At 46.9% G+C, this 20,039-nt stretch overlaps 1 protein-coding gene and 1 pseudogene across 3 annotated transcripts; both read right to left on the reverse strand.

The window, feature by feature from the left end:
• Positions 1–315: 315 nt before the first annotated feature.
• Positions 316–581, reverse strand: LOC113189478 (barrier-to-autointegration factor pseudogene; annotated as a pseudogene).
• Positions 582–9,090: 8,509 nt separating this feature from the next.
• On the reverse strand, positions 9,091–19,688 carry B4galt7 (beta-1,4-galactosyltransferase 7). Of its 3 annotated transcripts, none has more exons than XM_026398231.2 (7): positions 19,553–19,688; positions 17,744–17,905; positions 15,717–16,079; positions 12,853–13,078; positions 11,695–11,778; positions 11,283–11,387; positions 9,091–10,613 (listed from the first exon to the last, which is right to left on the reverse strand). In XM_026398231.2, exons 1-7 carry the CDS (start codon positions 19,600–19,602, stop codon positions 10,458–10,460), a joined length of 1,146 nt encoding a protein of 381 aa, XP_026254016.1. In that variant the 5' UTR covers positions 19,603–19,688; the 3' UTR covers positions 9,091–10,457. The 3 variants fall into 3 exon arrangements, with proteins under 3 accessions (XP_026254016.1, XP_026254017.1, XP_026254019.1); XM_026398232.2 differs by having other exon boundaries at positions 17,627–17,772; positions 19,553–19,634; XM_026398234.2 differs by lacking the exon at positions 17,744–17,905.
• Positions 19,689–20,039: the final 351 nt, after the last annotated feature.

Genomic DNA, 20,039 nt, shown 5'->3' on the forward strand with positions numbered 1-20,039 from the left:
GCTATTATCCAAAAAAGGTGCCAAATGGCATCAAACAGACCAGAGGTGAAGGTGGGGGTGAGGGAAGGGGCCAGGAATCCAATTAGAAAAGCTGGTTAATGGTTTCCATGGAACTGGCAGGGGAAAGAGAAAGGGAGTTGCATGCAAGAGCAAAAATTCCAAAAAGATTGAAATGGGGAGGGGAGAGAACTCCCAAAGGCCCTGGAGTATGACAACAGCAATATCTTCCTTTGTAGAGGACAAGGAGCCCCCACTCAGCTGCAGACTCTGGTCACTTGATAATGGGGCTAGGGATTGAGGGCTCCCCAGAGAACATCACAAGAAGGCGTCACACCATTCTCAAAGGCACCCTAGATAGTCCCGGGACTGCTTGGCATTGGCACCATGTGTCTTTCAGCCATTCTGGAAGAGGTCTTCATCTTTCTTTAGCACCAGAAACTGACCGAGGACGACATATGCCTTGCAAAGCCCCTTTCCTCCAGCTTCTTGCTCAGGACTTCACCAATCCCAGCCAGGCTCCCCGCTGGCTTTTCCCCCATAGGCTCTGCCACGAAGTCTCGATGCTTTTAGGAGGTTGTCATCTTGATTGAGCTTAATAGGCAGCTCCGGCTCCTGTAACGGTTGCTTTTGCTACTCAAAATTGCAAGCTTTTAAAATATTTATTTAAAAAAATTTTAATTGTTGATGGACCTTTATTTTAATTGTTTATATGCAGTGCTGAGAATTGAACCCAGTGCCTGGCCGTGCTAGGCAAGTGCTCTACCACTGAGCCACGATTCCAGCTTTTTAAATATTTAAATACAATGGAAAGTTCCTGTAAACCGGGTATGGTGGCATATGACTGTAATCCCTGCTACTCAGGGATGGCAACCTGGGCAAGTTAGCAAGACCCTGTCTCCACTTGATCTTAGCCAAAAGGCAGAGTAGTGAATTTTTTTTTTTTTTTTTTTTTTTTTTTTTTTTTTTTAGTGCTGGGGATCAAACCCAGGGCCTTGTACATGCTACGCAAATACTGTACCACAAGATATAGCTCCAGCCCCAAGACCCTGTCTCACAATAAAATAAAAAGAGTCAGGGATGTAGCTCAGTGACAGGACACTTGCCTGGAATGCAGGAGACCCATGGGTTCAATCCCCAGTACCCATTACTCAGTTTTCCAACATCTTATGTAACTAATGTGTATTTGTCAAAACTATAAAACTGACAATGGTCTAGTACTATTACCTAAACATGGACTTTTTTTGGATTTGACAATTCTTGTTTTATTAATTCATATTCTGTAACTATAACAAAATACCTGAAGTTGTGTAATTTATAAAGAAAAGACAATTATTGTGCTCACAGTTTTGTTAGCTGAAAAATCCAAAGGGTATGGTGCTGAATCTGACAAGGACTTGCTGGCTACATCACCTCATGGTGACAGCATCATGGCAGGAGCACATGGGTGAGGGATAAATCACATGGAAATAAAGGGAACTAGATGGGGATAGGGTCAGTCTAGTCTTTTATAACAACCCTCTCATAAGAACAATAGAATTCCTTCGGAGGACAGTACCCTCAATAACCTAATTATTTCCCACTGGACCCAGTTTTTAAAGGTCCTATCTACCATCTCTTATATCACCACTCCGGGGACCAAGATCCCAACATGCGAACCCTTAAGGGACAAAGCACATTCCAATATACAATTATCTTTTAATATGCTAGGAATTCTCCCTCCAGCAGCTCTGGTTAAAGAATTTGTGACTTGAATAAGATGATACAGCTAGTGACAAAATTCAAATTGCAATCCAGACCTTTCTCTGAAACATGTGTTCTTTGTGTATCATGATGTCTCTTTAAAGGAGAAAAAAAATCAGTGTGTTAGTCCAGGTCCTCACAGAAGTAGCCAACAAGACATGATTAAACCAGGATTAAGCATGTAAGGATTTTATTAGAGAAAGTGCCTGAAGTAGGGAGGGAGATAGGAGAGGGAGAGAATTGTGGGAGTCCAGTGCAAGTTTGACCCTGAGCGCATGGAAGAGAGGGATTTAGGTGGCAGCATCCTAGCCTGCCATGTCAACAAGGGAGTCTCATCTGAGCTGAGGAGTCTGGTCTCAGTAAAGTGCAGAACAGTGGCTGGGGCTCTCAGCCAGGGAAGGGTCTGGGCAGTAGTAGTTTAACAAGGTGTAGTCTCATGGCCACCACAGTCAGTTAATGCAGGAATTTTTGTAGTTTCTTTTCTGGTATGGAAGAGAGGGCCCAATCAAAAGGATAAGAGCCAAGGAGGTGAGCAAGTGAAGAATCCTTCCCTTACCAGATTCTCTGACTCCCTAGAGGAATCCAGAGTTCAGGATTCCCAGTTTATTGCCCAGTGTGATGCTTAATTTGATGTATCAACTTGACCATAGGGTGCCAAGGCATTTGGTCAAACACTATTATGGGTGTGTCCATGAGTGTGTTTTTAGATGAGGTTGTTGTTTACATCCGTAGACTAGTTAAATCAAATTGCCCTCCATTACATGAATGGGCCTCATCCAATCAATTGAAGGCCTGAGTAGAACAAAAAGGATTTTTTCCCCTGCCTTCAGACTTAAACTGGCTCTTCCTGGGTCTTGACTTTGACAGCTTTTAGAATGGCACATGCCACTGATGCTTCTGATTCTCAGGCTTTCCAATTTGGATTGGAATAAAACCCTCAGCCTTCCTGGGCTTTTAGCTTACTGACTCACCTTTCAGATCTTGGCATTATCCAGCTTCCATAATGTCATGAGCCACTTCTTTATGATAAACTTTAATCTCAATCTTTCAATTCACACACACACACACACACACACACACACACACACACACACACAATCTCCCATTGCTTCTGTTCTCTACAGAACCTTAACGCATATAGTTTACTCAATGTCAAGGATGGCTAGTGCTTCAGTATCTAATATGGCTCCTTTTTCTCTGTTGCCATCAAACTCCACTGCACATCTGAACCATACGTTGGACTAAGAATTGTGCCAAAATAGCACAGGGGAAATAAAAAGTCCCAAAGAAGCAGTTAAGCCAGTGGGCCAAGCCTCCATCATACTTCTGGGTGGGTAGGAGATCTGTTACTTCAACAGCTGTGACCTTTGGTATTAGGGCCATGGAAATGGCATCAGTGAAACCCTCCAGCTGACAGCTGGCTCTCCAGTGAAAGCAACAAACCTAATACTCAAGAATAGAGACCCACTATCTTGTATGATTTGAGGGATTCTGTCACCCCAAGCTGCCTGGATAACCTTCCTAAAGATTCTTTAATCTCAATAAAGCTTGGAACTGCCAGGCACAATCCACATCTATAATCCCAGTAACTTGAGAGGCTGAGGCAGGGGGGTTGTGAGTTCAAAGCCAGCCTCAAGAACTTAGCAGACCCTGACTCAAAATAAAAAATAAAAAGGGTGGGGATGTGGCTTAGTGGTTAAGTGCCCCTGGGTTCAATTCCCGGTACAAAAAAAAAAAGTTGGAACTATCCCTGTTCCAGACACAATGCTGTTGTTGATTTCTAGTTTAATTTCATCAAGAGCCCACTCTGTTTTATGGCCAAGTTTGTAACCTATCTTGGTGAATGTTCCATGTGAACTTGGGAAGAATGTGTATCTATTTTTGGGTGAAGTATTCTAAAAATGTCAACTAGATTCAGTGGATTGTTGGTCTTGGTCACTACAGCTATATCCTTACTAAATATTTGTCTGCTGGATCTGTCAATTACTGATAAGAGGGGTGTTTTAGTTTCTAACTATAATAATGGACTTGTCTATTTCTCTTGTAACTCTATACATTTTTGCCTTATATATTTTGATGCTCTCTTGTTGGGTACATACACATTAAGGATTTGAGAATGTCTTCTTGTAAGTGACCACATTATCATTACATAATACCCCTCTCTCCCTGATAATTTTTTTCCTCCAAAGTCTGCTTTGTCTGATATTAATATCACTACTCCATCTTTCTTTTGATAATTGTTAGCATAGCATATCATTATCCCTTTTATTTATTCATTTTTGTGGTACTGGAGATTAAATACAGGGCTTTGTGCATGCTGGATAAGCACTGTACCACCAAGCTACATCCCAGTCCTTCCATCCCCTTATTTTAAATCTATTTGTTTAATTATATTTAGGGTAGATCTCTTGTAAACAACATATTGTTGAGTCCTTTTATTTTTTAATCTACTGATAGTCTTTGTCTTTTAATTGATGTATTTAGGGCCATTTACCTTTAAAATGATTGTTGATAGATTTAGGTTAATGTCTACAATGTGTTTTCTGTTCACCACATTTGTCTGTTTGCTTTTCTTCCCCTCCTTTTCTGTCTTCTCTGGTTAAATAAGAATTTGATTGCATTTTCTTACCTTTCTTATCATGTCAGTTATACTTCTTTTAAAATATTTTATCTCATTACCCTAGAGATGTAATATAGACTTACAATGAATCTAAACCCATTTTAAAAATTACACTCTACCACTTCAAGGGCAGGGTAGGTACCTTACAACAGAGTGTTCCCAATGCCTCTCTCCTCATTCTTATAACATCTGTTGTTCATCTTATGCTTGTACTATAGTCCCCCAATACACTGTTTCTCTTATTACTTTAAACAGATAATTACCTATTAGATCAATTAAGAATAAGAAATACAAACTGGGCGTGGTGGTGCACACCTGTAATCCCAGTGGCTCAGGAGGTGGAGACAGGAGGATTTCGAGTTCAAAGCCAGTCTCAGCAATTTATCAAGGCCCTAAGCAACTCAGTGAGACCCTGTCTCTTAATAAAATATATTTTTAAAAGGCTGAGAATGTGGCTCAAATGTTAAGTGCCCCTGGTTCAATCCCCAGTACCACAAACTAAATAATAAATAAATAAATAAGAAGAAATACGTGTTATCTTAATTTATTCCTTTTCTGACATGCTTCCTTTTGAGTAGATCTGAGTTTCTGACCTATGATATTTTCCTTCTCATTAAAGAACTCCTTAGGTTTCTTGCAGTGCAACTCTGCTAGCAATAAACCTCTTTTGTTTGCTTAAGTTTTTTTCTTTTTCATGTTTTATTGAGATAAAATTTGTATAACAAGCTGGGCTTAGTGGCACATGCCTGTAATCCTAGCAGCTCAGGATGCTGAGGCAGGAGGATTGGGAGTTCAAAGCCAGCCTCAGCAGCTTAGTGAGACCCTAAACAACTTAGCAAGACTGTCTCAAAATTTTAAAAATATAAAAAGGGATGTGGGTATGGCTCAGTGGTTAAGCACCTCTGGTTCAATCACCGGTACCTAAAATTTTTTTAATTGTATAAATTTCACCATTTAAACCTTTTTAAAGTGTATGGCTTATTGACCTTACTACATATGCTCTTAAAAGATGCTTTGGCTGGATATAGAATTCTAGGTTGATGAGGTTTTATTCTTTCAACCCTTAAAACATTTCACTCCCAGGCCTGGAGGTGTCACTGGTAGAGCATTTGCCTGGCATGTGTGAAGCCCTGGGCTCCATCCCAGTACAAGAGGAAAAAAAAATATTTTTCATTTTCCTTTCTTCTTGTTTGTATTGGATCTGACAAGTAGGCTGTAATTCTTACCCATTTTCTCCATACATAAGCTGGAGGCATTTTCTAAGGCTTCTTTCAATATTTTTTGGTTTTGATCTTAGCTTTGACTAGCTGTGTCTAGGTGTCATTTTTCATTTGTTTGTTTTGTTCTGTGTTTTGTTTTGTGTATTTATCCTAGTTGGTGTTCTCTATGCTTCTTAGACTGTAATTCGGTGTCTCATTAAACTAATTGTCTCATGAGACAATTTATGACTACTTGAACAGTTCCTTCTCCTCTGGTGTTCCAGTTGTGCCATTCTTTTGAAATTCTTCCACAATTCTCGTATGTTCTGTTCCCTCTCTTTCCATTCTTTTTCCTCTTTGCATTTCAGTTTTGATATTGCTATTACCAGATCTTCAAGATCACTGATTCTTTCCTTAGTGTGTCCGGTCTACTGATGAGCCCATCGCAGGCTAGAGTCCTTGACATATTAGTCACAGTCATTTAAAATTTCCTGATAATTACAAAATGTGTATCCTCTATGGATTTAGTTCTGAAGTATACTTTGTCTCTTTAGTCTGTTTTTTTCCTTGCCTCTTAGGATGCCTTGTTACATGACTCACATGTAATTCTCGGGTAAAGAAACTGACTTAGACCTCTAGTGTGAGGTTCAATGTTAATCTGTTTAGGAGTTGGATGAAGATTAATGTCTGTCTACTGTAACTGCCAGAAGTTTTTAATTCCTCTAACGTCCTTGGTTTTGTCTCTGTTGTCTTTGGGTTTCCCTCAGAACTTCTTCAATCCAGTCTGTCTTTGAAGCTCCTTCAGAGGCTATCCACCACTATTCCACTGCAGATTTGTCCTAACCCTTGGTGAGACAAGCTCTGATAGATTTTTATCTTCTGGGGGGAGGGGGTCCTGGAGGACAGGCTTCTGGTATGGAGACTGTGCTGGGCTCACTTTCTTATTTTTAAGATAAAACCTGCTATGTTGTCCAGGCTGACCCTGAAGTCCTAGACTCAAGTGATCCCCGACCTCAGCCTTCCAAGTAGCTGGGACTACAGGCACACCCCACCCCATCCAGGTTAGGGCATGTTTTTAAGTTTAATTTTCCCTTCCCTGAGACAAGAAGGAATTTTTCTTGGCTCTTCACCATGAGCCCACACTTAGCCTCCACCCATTTGTCAAAGTTACTGTTTAAGTATTACTACTGGTTTGTGGCTCCAGAAACTTCTCTAGATAAGCTGCTTGTGGCTGAGTGAATTTGCTTGTCTCTCTAAATTTCAGGGTAGCAGTTTGCCCTGTGAACTCATTTCTTGGATGGATCCAAAATAAGTGATCACTTTTCAGTCTGTTGAGCTGTTTTCTTGTTGTAATCATGGAAAAGATGACTTCCAAGTTCTGTACCTGTTGATGCTGGAACCAGAAATGGCTTTTCCCTTTGTTATTGTTGCTTTAAAAAAAAAAAATGCTCCCAAGGAATGAGGGCAGAGATGGCAAAAAGGCTGTGTGCATGTATCCATTTGGCTAAACAACCTGCAGGGGAGTGGACCCTCTGCAAAGGAAGACCCAGTGGTGCAGCTGATCCTGGCCAGCCAACAGCTGAGGAACCAACAGCTCTACAGACTCTGGGGGCTGAGAAGACCTCCCCCACCACCCCCTGCTTCACTGCCTCCTTCTGGCTTCATCATGTCTCATTTTGGCCAGGCTCGTTTCTTAGACCCCATCCTACAGTTCACACTAGGTTCTGTCACAGAAGGATCTTTCTACAACATGGATCTAACCCTTGTCCTCAAACTCTCCCATTTGAAAACCCTGAGCCCCTTGAATTAAGTATAAGTTGCCTAATGTGGTGTTCACAGATCCTCAGGATTCACCCTAACTTTCCCTCTGCTGCCCACCTCCCCAACTCCTGCACAGTACTAGGGTGCCAGGAACACACTAAACTCTTTGCAAGCTCCTAAACCTAACAAGCTCTCTCTAGCCTCTGCCTTCCATATGCAAATTCCTCTGGAAATCTTTCCTGTTCTGACTGGCTCTTATCCACCAGCAAGCCTTCCCTGAGTAGTCTGTACAACTCTCAGTCATGGTGCCACCTTTGGGTCCCACTGAAGTGCCATCAGGACTCTTCAGCTATGAGGGCCCTTCCCATCAATAAAATCCACATCTTCCTTAAGGTAGAGGAGTCATGGGGCAGATACTCTGAATCTCCCTGTGGTCTGCTTTCTTCCCAGAGGTGAAGCCCTGCATGTTGGACCTCTCAGGCTGAGGAGGGTCTGCAGGGGAAGAAACCCCTGTGCATGGGCTCCTACTGTGCAGGGAAAAGGGTGAAATCTCTTTCTGGAGGCAGATTCTAGAGATGTCCACAAGTTCACCACTTATCAGCTCTGTGACCCTAGGCAAGGTACTTTTCTGTCCTTATCATCTATTTTTTTTTGTCCTTATCATCTATAAAACAGGTTAATAAATAGGACCTAGCTTAGAGGCCTCAGTGAAATAATGCAATGTATTTTGTATGTGATGAATGTTCAAAAAGTAATAGTATTATTATAATATCCATGTAGGCCAACTATGTCCTACTGCATTGCACCCACACCCCAGCCAGCAAGGCAGGGTCACTAGCTGATTCCACTCCAGAAAACAGGCCAACAAGGTGCTGAGGAAGACAGAGCCATCTCTCCTTGGTTCACTATAACTCGGCCCTCTCCCTATCTGGAGAGTGCTGGAGGCCTAGGATGGGAAGTGAGGGAAGGCTGCAGATTTGGGCCACATCAGACCTGGCCTGGGGGGCTAATGGAAGCAGCCACAGGGGGAGTGTAGAGGTGCAGGATTGGAAGTATGTACTTTTTTTTTTTTTTGGTACCAAGGATTGAACCCAGGGACATTTAACCACTGAGCCACATCCTCAGCCCTTTTTAAATATTTTATTTAGAGACAGTGTCTTGCTAAGTTGCTAGGGCCTCACTAAGTTGCTAAGGCTTTTGAACTTGTGATCCTCCTGCCTCAGCCTCCCAAGCCACTGGGATTACAGGTGTGTGCCACCACACCTGCTGGGGATGTGTGCTGTTGACTGATGCCACAAGGTGAAGGCATCTTTTTGTCCTTTCTGCTCATTCCACTCCTCCAATGCAAGTGGAAAGGAAGGCCTCCCCAAATTGAGAGCTGGGGGCTTTGATATCACATTCATTCCCACTAATTCCATGAGCCACGTGTCACTGCCTATGTTATATACAAGTCCAAGATGAGGGATGCTGGGACACTGGGGCACACAGCACCTCATCCCTAACTTTGTGCTTGCCTGGAGTCCAGGCCTGTTTGCTCAATACAGTAGGTGAGGTCGAATCACTGGACAATATCAGTCTAGCATCACAGCTCTGAGCTAGGTCTCAGAACCTCAAGCTCTACTCCAACCATCTCTGCTTAAATCTCTCAACTTACATACAGGTTGTATGGTACGTAAGCCATACAACTGCACCCAACACCCCTGACATCATCCTCAGAGGAGGAGTCTTTTTTGATCAGCACTGTTGATTCTACCTTTTTCAACTCTGGGAGCTCAATCTGTTCTGCAGCACTTGACATGTCCCAAAGTTACACAAACCAATGTTAACGGTTCCAAGTCTCCTCTCATTTGTGCCCCAAATTTTTGGTGGTCAAATGTTTGGAATGAACAGTTTACCTTGCAAGGCCCTTCATACCCCCCTTGTGGCACCAGGCTTCCCTCCAAATGCTTTCTCCCAGGTCACTCCCCAATTCCAGATCCCCCGGCTCCTATCCTCACCTCTCCTTGTCAATGATCCTTGGAGACTGCTGGAAATTTCCCTTCATGCTATGAACACTGCAGGGATTATTCCACTCCCCACCTTCTTCCTCCCAACTCAGAATCCTGATTCTCCCTCCTTCAAGCTTCAACCTGAGACACCACTCCCTGATCCTGTCTACCTTAAGTCCAGTCCTGTGGTTCTACTTCTTTAGGTGCTCTTTCTCTGTGAGACAGGATGAAGCACCCTCCCAGAGTCAGAGCCCAACCAGATGGAGCCTGGAGGTGGGTGAAAGTGCCCAGATGGGCATCAAGGAAGCAGCCCAAAAGCCTAGAGGTAGGGGTGGCACAAGAAACTCATGCCTTCTGCTTTTCTTCTCACCTGGACCTGCCACCCCCAACCCCTACCCCAATTTCTTGCCAGCAATTCCTCGACAACTGAGAGGTGTCATCTTTTGCTTCTTTCCCTTCCCCTCAGCCAAAGGTGACAAACCAGTGGTCCACAACACATTTTGTTTGGCCTGTCATACGTTTTGCAAGTTTCAATTAGCTGTTATCATTTAAAAATCAGGAGATTTCACTTAAGAGTCCAGCATTCTAGGTTCTTTTGAAAAATCAGAGTATGTTTGCGGCAGGCCCACATTCCTGCATGATGACAACCATTGGGAGCTGGTATCCATTGTTGCTTTCTGTGTGCTTGTGCTCTGGTTTCTGAAGTTCTAAGCCTCCCAATCACAATTACCATCTACATCAGCTGCTTGGCTTCTAAATTGTATCTCTGCAGGAGGCAGTCCAGCAGGAAGGAACAAACTCAAGGCTGATTAGAGGTTGTCCTGTACAACCCTCCCACTGCCCACAGGCCTCAGCACATGAAGGAGGCAGAGCAGGGTTAGCAGAGAGGCAGGGTGGAGAGTCCCAGTTGGGAGCCACTTTTTAGTCTCTCTCTGATCACTGTTTATTGCAGCAGCATCCAGGCTCTGCATTTGTCCTCTCCTGGTATAGGCCTGCCTCTGGGGGTAGCTGCTACAAACACAGAGCTTGCTGCCTGTTTCTTCAGGGCACTCCACATCTCATCGGAACTGGGCCTGAGGCCTGAGGTTTTGTCCTGAGCCTGAGTAGCAATGTGGCCAGAGGCATGTGCTTCCTTACTATCTAGCCAACTCAGCCAAATGTACACCAGGGGGTGGCCGTCTTGTCACAGTCCAACATGATGTTGAGCACAGTACAGGGGGCCCCACCCACAGACAGGGCTGTGCGGGAATCCACGCGGTACTTCACAGTGTTCAGGCCTCCCTCCCGGTCCACCTTGAATTGCTCCTGGAAAGGAAAGGAGAAAAGGGCTCAGATTCAGGGCTTCATGAGTGATAGCTATTCACTGATCTCACAGAGCCTCAACATTAAAGATCCTGTGATTCTCAGTAAGACAGGGAACCCCAAGTTCAGAAAGTGAGCTCTCTTACTCACAGCTATATCCTGGGACTTTTCTATTGGATGATTATGCCTCTGAGGTTAGAGGCTGTGTGAGGAACAGGGATTCTGGCATACCTCCCCGCCTTTTTTTCTTTTTTATACTAAGGATTGAACCCAGGGTACTTTACCACTGAGTTACATCTCCAACCCTTTTTATTATTTTGAGCTAGGACATCACTAAGTTGCTGAGACTGGCCTCAAACTTATGATCCTTCTGCTACAGCCTCCTCAATCTGGGATTACAGGGGTGCACTACTGAACTCAGCAGATTCCAGTATCTTCAGCTAAGCCTCCCCCAACCCCTAGCCTACATGAATGGATAGGCAGCCCAGTGTCCAGGATGCTCATGGCAGCTACCAGGGCAGGACACAGTTGTAAGCAGAATGTCCACCGACTGACTGGGCCAAGCAGGGGAGGATAGGCCACTGGGGCCCAAGCAGAACTTGGTGAAATGCTTGGGCCTGCTGGCTCCCCACATTACCACTTATCTGTCCTGATGAGGAGACTAGTCAGCACCTGTTTTTGAGCCGCAATGCGCTTCTGGTCCCTCTTCCGCCAGGCTGGGTCATGCAGGTGGTGAAATGTTTTGTATCCAGTTGTGATTCCTGAGGGGCGGAAAAGCTAAGGAGACCAATGGAAGTGGGGGTCAGGCCACTCCTCCTGGAGCCTTGACCCTCCCCACTAGTTCCTCTGGAGTCCTACTGCCTGCCAGGAGGCCACAGGCAGGGGCTTGTATTCCTATTTCGCAGGAGAGGAGACTGAGGTACAGAGGACAAAGGACTGACAAAATGACCACTGCGACTCAGGGCAGGGATCAGAACTGGGGGTAGGGAGGGCAGTGTGTGTGGAACTCCCCTCAGAAAGAAAAGGAAACCTTAGGGCAGCCACAGTGGCTGAGGAGGTGGCAGGGCCCTGGAGGAAGTCTTACCTGGAGCCCAGCTCCTTTGATGCGCCGGTAGAATTCATCATCCTCTCGGCCCCAGCCCCAGAAGCGGTTGGACATCCCATTGCACTGACACAGAGACAGGGAGCATCTGTCACCTGCTGCCTCCTCCCAGGGGTATACTTTGGTTCCCTACCACTTAGAAAAACCCCAGCCCAAGCCTGAGAAGCCAGGCTCCCCCTTCCTCTTCCTCCCCTGACTGTTCTGAATGAACACCAGGGCTTCCAGGTCCCTCCACCCCTGTGGTATTGGGAGAGTGGAAAGGAGGAGTCAGTACATTCCAGTCCCTGTAACATTCTAAAAGGGCCCTGAACTTGTGTGATGAGAAGATTAGTCTCAAAATGTCTGACTAGCCAGAGGAGACACCTCTGGGAGGTTGCTGATGGGCAGAGATGCCTGCTTGTACTGATTTCTGCAATTCCCTCCTACTCTCGTTTCTCCTGAAATGGTTCTGACCTAATCTCTTCCTCTGTGTGAGAGGGACAGTTGGGGTCTGTGGTTACACCTATTTTTTGCATTTGGCTCAGGGGCATAAAGTTGGCTTTGGCCATGGCTTAAAGACAAGACTGGGAGCCCTAGCCCCAAGCCACTCAGTTCTTCTCACCCATCTGTGCCCCCAACCACAGTGACAGACTCAGGAACAGACTAATCAAAAGCCAGTGAGGTTGTGCTTGGGGACTCCTATCTGGGCTTTTTGGGAAGGAGCAGGTCCATCTCCCACAAGCTTGGGTCCTAAAGGAACACTGGTTGCAGCTACAACAACCTCCTTGCAGAACTGCACTCTAATGCCTGGAAGGCAAAGCTGAGAGAGAAAGACACAGAGTTCCAGTGACTGGCTGAGAGGTGGGCAACGTGCACCTGAAGCCAGACCCTCACCCACCCCCACTTTTCAAACGTGAAGGCCAGCACATCCCCAGTTTACTGAAGTCAGCTGGAGTGGGGGTTTCTGTTGCTACAGCAGAGCCCTCGCTAGCTGACTTGCTCATTCCTCATCCTCTCTCATGTCTCTGGCTACTGCTGAGTCCCCTGCTAGGCCTATGCAGACCTCCATCTGCTGGGCCCAGGAGGCTGCTCTGTCCTGCCAACTGCTTCCACCCCAGGGTGGGGCGAGTTCTAAGCAAAGCAGGCTGGGCCAGGCCTCACCAGCTGGTAGTGCTGCTTGGAAAGCAGCAGGATGCCGCCCACGTAGGTCTTGTAGTGGTAGAGTGGGTGGAGCTCTGGTGAGGCCACATGGAAGGGCCCCGCCTCAGGGAAGCCATAGTCCAGCTCCTCGTTGAGAGGGAGCAGGTCCACATCATGCATGGCAATGTAGTCTGTGCTGTTGCTGCTCTCCAGGAAGCCCACGTTGATGAGTGCTGCTCGGTTGAACCTGTGTAGGGAGGTTGAGGCTGGGCAAGGGACAGCAGGCTTGCGCACCACCTGGTCCTGCCCCCAGCTCTGCATGAAAGCCTCTTCCCCACACATACCCCACCCCAGAGGGGCCTCTGCTACCCTCAGCCCTGCACTGACTTCACTACATGGGGCTGAACCCCCCATTTGGGGCACAAGTGTTTACTGAGCACCTGCAGTGTGCTAAAACTGCTCAAAACTGTACTGGAAAATACAGCAGTGAGAAAATAAAGCCCCCTCTTAAGAGCTGACAATCCAGTGGGAGAAAACCAAGAAGTATATACATAAGGAGGCAGACAGAGATAAGAGCTGTGGGAAGAGTCAAGCAGGGTGAGGAGGATGAAACTTGCTGGGTACAGGGGCAGGGACAGCTATTCAGTTAGGGCTGTTGGGGAGGGCCAGGGTGACCAGGCAACATTTGAGTAAAAACCTGAAGGTCTGAGAGAATGAGCCATATGAAAGCTGAGGGAACAGGACTCCAAGGAAAGGATAAAGTAAGTTCCAAGGCCAGAGGCAAGAGCAGACACCAATGTGGGCAGAATGAAGTTGGAAAAGGGATGAAGCAGGGGTTGATGGGGATGGGGCCTACAGGTTACTCAAGGACTGGGGCATCGACATTGGTGAGACAGGGAGCTGCTAGAGGTCTTGGAGCAGAGGTATGAAGGGCTGTGACTTGTTTTATGGGGATCATTCCAGTCAGCATATTGGGAAGAGACTGTAGGAGCAGTGCAGAGGAAGGCAGACCAGCAGGAAGCAAGAGGTGATGAAGGTGGCTTTGCTTGAAGGGAGCAGAGGAGGTGGTGAGGTGCATTTTTGATGGATTGAATGCTATGTGATTAAGAAAAAATTGGTGAGCATGACTCCAAGGCTTTTTCACTTGAGCAGTTAGAGCACTGAGTTTCCATTTCCTGAAAAGGGGAAGAGGCAGGGGCAACAGGTCTGGGATGTATAATCAGGAACTCAGTTGTGATTATGCTAAATTCAAACTGCCTCTGAGTCAGCAATTGGAGAGGGAGCATAAGTGTCTGGATGTGGGAGTTTGAAGTTCAGGGAAAAGGTCTGGAGTCTAGGTTGGGAATGCAGATTTCAGAGTCAGCAGGAATTTAATGCTATAGGACTGAATGAGATCCTCAAGGAGAGACTGCAGCAAGGAAAGCAAGAATATCCAAGCACTGATTCCCAAGGAATACTGCTGGTGAGGCATCACAGAAATGAGGAAGAATTGGCAAAGAAGATAGGTACGGTTCGCCGGCAGGGACAGAGGAGAATCAGAGAGCACTGTCCCAGAAGTCAAGCAGAGTCATATGAAGAAGGAAAAAATAATCCACTTAGCAGATGCTGCTGGGTCACAGGACAAAGGCTTGGGATTAATGAAGTGGAGGTCATTGGTGATTTCAAGGAGGGCAGTTTCAGTGTCACAATGGAGGTGTCTAAGTGAAACAGGTTCAAAGGAAAATGAGGAAAGAGAAGGGGAAGGAGTTCTGTTACAAAGGAGAGCAGAGAAGTAGGGTAACAGCTGTAGGGGATGTAGGATGAAGGGACTCTCTTTTTCCCTCTTTTCCTTTTAGAGAGGAGCTATCTTAGTATGTGTGTATGCTGGTGTGAATGTTCCAAGAGAGAAGAAAAACTGATTATGCAGGAGAAAAAGGGGCCATCCACTGGAGTGCTGTCCTCAAGTGGGAGGAAGAAGAGGGACCCAGTATTACAGTGGGAGAGCTGGCCCCACAGAGGACTGTGACAGTCATCCCAAGTAATAGGCAGGAAGCTGGAAGATGAGCGGAGGTGGCGAGAACAGAAAAGGTCTCTTTCAATTATTCCCATTTTCTTAAACTGGAAGCAAATTCATCAGCCAAGAGTGAGGATGAGGAAGGAGTAAGAAAAGGAGTTTTGGAAGGCTGCCATGGATGGACTGCAAGAATGCAAGGCTTCCAGAAGGACACAGGGACTTCTTGTTAGGAAGATGAACAGCATGGCCATGCATGTCACTGTTTAAGGGCTAGATATTAAGGGTGGACATGAGGGAGGATTGGATAAGAGAAAGTAGAGACAAGGAGAGTGGGCAGTGAAAAGGTAGGAGGATCTGTGAATTCATGGGGTGGGTGGGGTCCAGGAATCACTGGAGTTCGTCTTACAGTGGGAGTAAGTTGAAAGGAAATGAGGTAGGGGTTGGAATGTGAGATGCATGGATGGTGGTCATGGAGGGGAGAAGGCTGGATAAGGTCAAGAATTTTAGGATAAGGATAGTCTGTGAGAAATGGAGGAATCCTCCCTTTCCATAATTCTCCTAGCCTATCACCAGCAAGTCCTGTCTGCACTTCCTCCACATCACTTCTCTACCCCCTTGTACCATACTGGCCAAGCTATCATCACCTCTGATGACTGGTATACAGCTGCTTCTCTTGTCCCAGTATAATTTATTTAATATAGCCACAGTGATCTTTCCAAAATGGAAAGTAGATCAAAGCCCACCCCAAAGAATCCTGCCACACCCAATAAGGGGGGTCCATCAGCTCCCATCCTCTACCCCTAACCCAAGTGGATTAGGAATGAGTCCTGAGAGGCCTGGGCAAGGGGAAGCACCAGGTGATGGGGAACTGTGTCAGGAGGGGGATTCCTACCTGAAATGATCCACCTGGTTGAGCACATAGATGTGGTGCTGGATCTTCTTCCTGCTCAGGAAGCGGTGCATGTGGGGCACAAAGACCAGGAGCTCTTCAAAGCGTTCACGGAAGGGTACCAGCACTGCCAGGCGGTGGGGGCCCCATGACGCATCTTCTTCCCAGTGTTCAGGGGGCATCTCCGGAGGACAGGCCCGGGATGGACCCGGGTTCTCCTGCCCTTGTCCTCTGGCTGCCCGGGCCACATCACCAGAGCAGCTGAGCTGCAGCCAGAGTAGGGAGAAGAAGCCCAATAAGAGACAGGCAACGAAGAGGTGGAAGACGGAGCATTTCCTGGGGAGGCCGCTGGGGAGCAACCTAGACCTGGGACAAGAGCAGGGATGAGGTCAGAAGGGCAGGGCCAACATGGAGCCCTCTGACACACCCTTTTTCTGGCCTCCCCATGCACAGGGCACACATTCCAAGCACCTGGGAATTAGTACAGAAGCAACTTAAATGTTTTGCTCATGGTAGTACGACACATCAGAATCTGCTTAACTCTCTAGGACCAGTTTCTGCCACCCAACCTCTGGGACACTCTCCAACCACTCCTAAGTCACAAAGTTGCCCCAGTTCCTCAATGCTTTTCTGCTTTGTGAGTGAATCCCAGCCAGACCATGAGCTTAAGGGCAGGGACAGGAATCCCTGCCTCTCTTATTTGCCCTTTCAGGACAGTGGTTTGATGTCATAAGCCAATGGCAAGAATCTCACTTAAGAGATGCAACCCACTGCCTTCCAAACCTGGTTCCCTGTACATTCACCCCAGGAGAAACCCTGGCTTTGTCCTGCTTCTTGAGCTAACCAGAAAGTCCCCCAAGATAGCAATGTATGCTGGCATGAATCCCATGTGAAACAACCAATATTTACTCTAGTAAGATCAGATCTGCCCCTAAAGCAATACAAGGCCCAAATGGACAGTGGCAGTTCACTGGGTGAGTCTCAAAATCTTCAGTCCCAGTGTCAGCCCATGAAACAAGAGAGACAGAGAGGGAAAGAAAGATTAGAATTGGGTGCACTCTGGCTCATTTCAGAAACTGGACAAACAGCGAATATCTTAGACACTGGATAATGCTGGAAGACTGTCCTTTAGGTTAGGCGGTATAAAAAAAAAAAGTTGAATTCACTTGATTCCTTTATTCTTCCTCTGGAAGTTCCTGAAGATGCTAGGAAAGGAACCGAGAAATCCAAGACAGAAGCTGTTTCTATAATTCGTGTGGCCTCCACTCCAATATCTACAATGGGATCTGCTTTATAACCTAAGAATCAGGAATTAGCTACCAGGCCTTGTAAAGTCTACCTTGTGATCCTTCTCACTTATCTGGTCCTTGTCCTGCTCAGGTCACTTCAATTTTATGGATGATCTTCCTTTATTCACAAGATAAAAGACAAACTGCTTGGCCTAACAGGAAAAGCCCTCTCACAGTCAAAGCCTTTTGTGAATCAATCCAACCTTCAGTTGCTCCCAACTATTCACTCTCACCCTGGGTAACTTAGGGTCTCTCCACTGCCCACATTCCTTTCTGCTCCAGACTTTCCTCACCCCACCGTTCCTCCTGCCTGACATGCCCTTCTTCATTTATCTATCTAGAAGCCCCAAGCTGATTCTTCAAGGACAAATTCCAACATAGCCACCTACCATCTTACCCCCACCCTATAAGGTTCCCTCTTTTGTCTTCACATGCCATCTTGTACTTCTGTTTAAAGCACTCACCTGTAATGACTTGAGACCCTACTTGTCAAACCATGTAGGATTCATATCTGTGGACCCAACACAGGTCAGAGAGCAAAGGGTTTGCTATTTGAGTTAAAGGAAGGGATAGAGCAGTTCTGGCATGCTTTAAGTCACACACCAGAGCTAGACCAATGCCTACCTTTCTCTAGAGGCAAAACTGCCAACCTGGAAGCCAGCAGCCCTGAAGCCAGGCCCAGGTCCCACATGCAGCTGAGAGATGGACCAGTTGGACATCCTCACAGGGCTTCTGACTTACCCACCATTGTCCTGCGGAGGTGGTTTCCGCTGGGGAGGAACAGAGCCCAGTCTTGCAAGTGGCCTGAGAAGGCTAGAATCTCTACAGATTCTCTCTTGCCCTCTGGGCTTTCTCTGGGGGCGAGGTGGAATCTGGGAAGGCAGACTTGGGATAGTATCCCTCCTTTTGGAGAAGAAGCAGTGACCATTACCCAGGCGTATGTCATGGATTGGGCATTCCACACACTTTCCCATACCGTTTCTTCTATCCAGCTTGCTCATTCTACCAGGATCACATTCCAGTGGTGCTCTCCTCCTGTGTTCTAAGGGCCCAAACTACTAGCAACTAAATTGGGCCCAGAATCCCATTTCCTCAGAGCAATGGAAACCCAAAGTCATTGCTGATGCCACCTGGTGGCAAGATCCAGAACTGCAATCCCAGATGCTTCCCAGGCCCAGGCCACCCTGGCTCTGATGAGCAATTCAGATGACACTTTGTCTCCATCAGTCATTGCCCAAGACTAAGAGATGACTTCAGACTCAACACTTAATTGCTACACTATCCTAAATTTGCTGCATGGATCCTTATATTCCTGTGTCAAAAGCACAGACTGTATCAGGAAACTGTGGGGGAGGGGGTTAGACACAGTTATAGAAAGGAATCCAGAAATGGAAATACTCCTTCTTTCCTTTTCCTTTCTTCTCTCCTACAAACGTTGGTGGTCAATATTTGAATACTCAGATGCTCTTAACTACAGCACCTCAAAAGTGAAAGGTAACTAGAACTGTTATCCTCTCTGTGTAAGGCATAGTGACAAGGGTTTTACACATATGATCTTTAATCCTCCTACAGACTTGTAGAGTAGATATTATGATCCCCATTTCAGAGATGGAAGACTAAATCAGGAAGATTAAGTGATCTGTTTCTGGTCACCTGTCTACTAAACAGGATTCCAGCTCAGGTCTGACTCCATAGGCCATGCCTTCTATTATATTCCTATTCATTTCAGCACCAAGTTTGGGGAAAAAAAGAAAAGAACCTTGGCCGCTAAATTCTAGAGTCTTATGGCACCTAACAAATTTAAGACAGAAAGGGAATGAAGTATCACTCACTGTGCAAAGATCCACTAGCATGTGTTCTGGGGAGGATTTCAAGCCTGAACTGTGGACATCCCCCCCAAAATGTAGGCAGTCAAATGGCTCTCTCCATTCTGCTTAATGGGAAACATCATTAGCTAAGATCTGGGACACGCTCACACCTAACACTTGGAGCAGGCCCCATGCAAGTACAGCTGCACAGGAAATGAACTAACGGTTGTGTGAGAAGTGTCTAGTACAAGCCAGGCAGTGGCCAACCAGGCAGTGCATACGAAGCTTCTGTCTGGTATGTTCTTCTGAGCAAAGTATGGGGAAGCACGAAGAAAAGAGGGTAGGACCTGAAGCTATGGGGCTGTAATAGGGGTGGCAAGACCAAAGAAACCGATTAAGGTCCTAGGAGGCCAAGAAAAACAGGGAGACTGAGATCCACTACAAGAAGTTCACCGAGTCTGAGACGCACACGAACTGGGAGATGGGCCAGTGGAGAAAAACACGAAAAGACATGAGAGACTCTCAAGGAGGGAAACAAATTCACAAAGGGAGGTCAATGAAGAAGATAGAGGGAGAGTCAGCGACAGAGGGAAAGAGAGAGACCCACTGGGAGAGCCACAGACCCTCAGAGAAAGCCGCAGAGCACTAGACCTGATGGCCTCAGCCCCCTAGATTCCGCGGGGTGGCCCGGAAAGGGGTAGCACCCGGAGGGTCGCGGCCAGAGCCGGCCGCCGCCGCTCACCTGCCATCCTCCCAGGGCAGCTGCACCGCTTTCCTCCGGGAGGGGAACATCGTGTGGGGAGGCGGCTGCACATGGGGCTCGAGCTCGCAGCCCCGCGGACCCGGCCTCCGGGTCCTACGCGGCGCCTCCGCCTCCCGCCCCGCCCTCCCGCCTGCCCCGCCTCCCGGTCCGCCGGGTCCGACACTCCGGCCGCGCCGTCTGCTCTCCGGAGTCGCTGCCTCCAAGGTTCTGCTGGCAGAGAAACTGGGCGCTTCCGCCGTGGCGCTGGCAACTACCTCCAGGAATCCCCCTGACGCCGGGAGAAACGGAGGCCCCAGAAGCCAAAACCCTACCCAACAAGTCACTGGTCTGGGACAGGATTTAGGCTCCAGACTTACAAACAGGCGCTTTGGGATAATGTGCATTTTCCTCTTCCCGAATATAGGCGGGGATTGTCGTGGCTCGTGTGCTGTCAGTCCAGAAGGTTAGGTTCTTCCTGCACACAAGG

The sequence above is a fragment of the Urocitellus parryii genome, chromosome 1 (assembly GCF_045843805.1).
Source record: "Urocitellus parryii isolate mUroPar1 chromosome 1, mUroPar1.hap1, whole genome shotgun sequence".
NCBI classification, from domain to species: domain Eukaryota; kingdom Metazoa; phylum Chordata; class Mammalia; order Rodentia; family Sciuridae; genus Urocitellus; species Urocitellus parryii.

Bases quoted from the DNA above. Each gene is read 5' to 3' on its own strand.
- B4galt7 (XM_026398231.2), bottom strand. From the start codon at position 19,602: ATGTTCCCCTCCCGGAGGAAAGCGGTGCAGCTGCCCTGGGAGGATGGC. The intron at 16,080-17,743 runs GTAAGTCAGAAG...CTCTTGTCCCAG, and splicing joins CCTCCGCAGGACAATGGTGG to GTCTAGGTTGCTCCCCAGCG. The intron at 10,614-11,282 runs GTGCTGACTAGT...TTTCCTTTCCAG, and splicing joins GCATTGCGGCTCAAAAACAG to GAGCAATTCAAGGTGGACCG.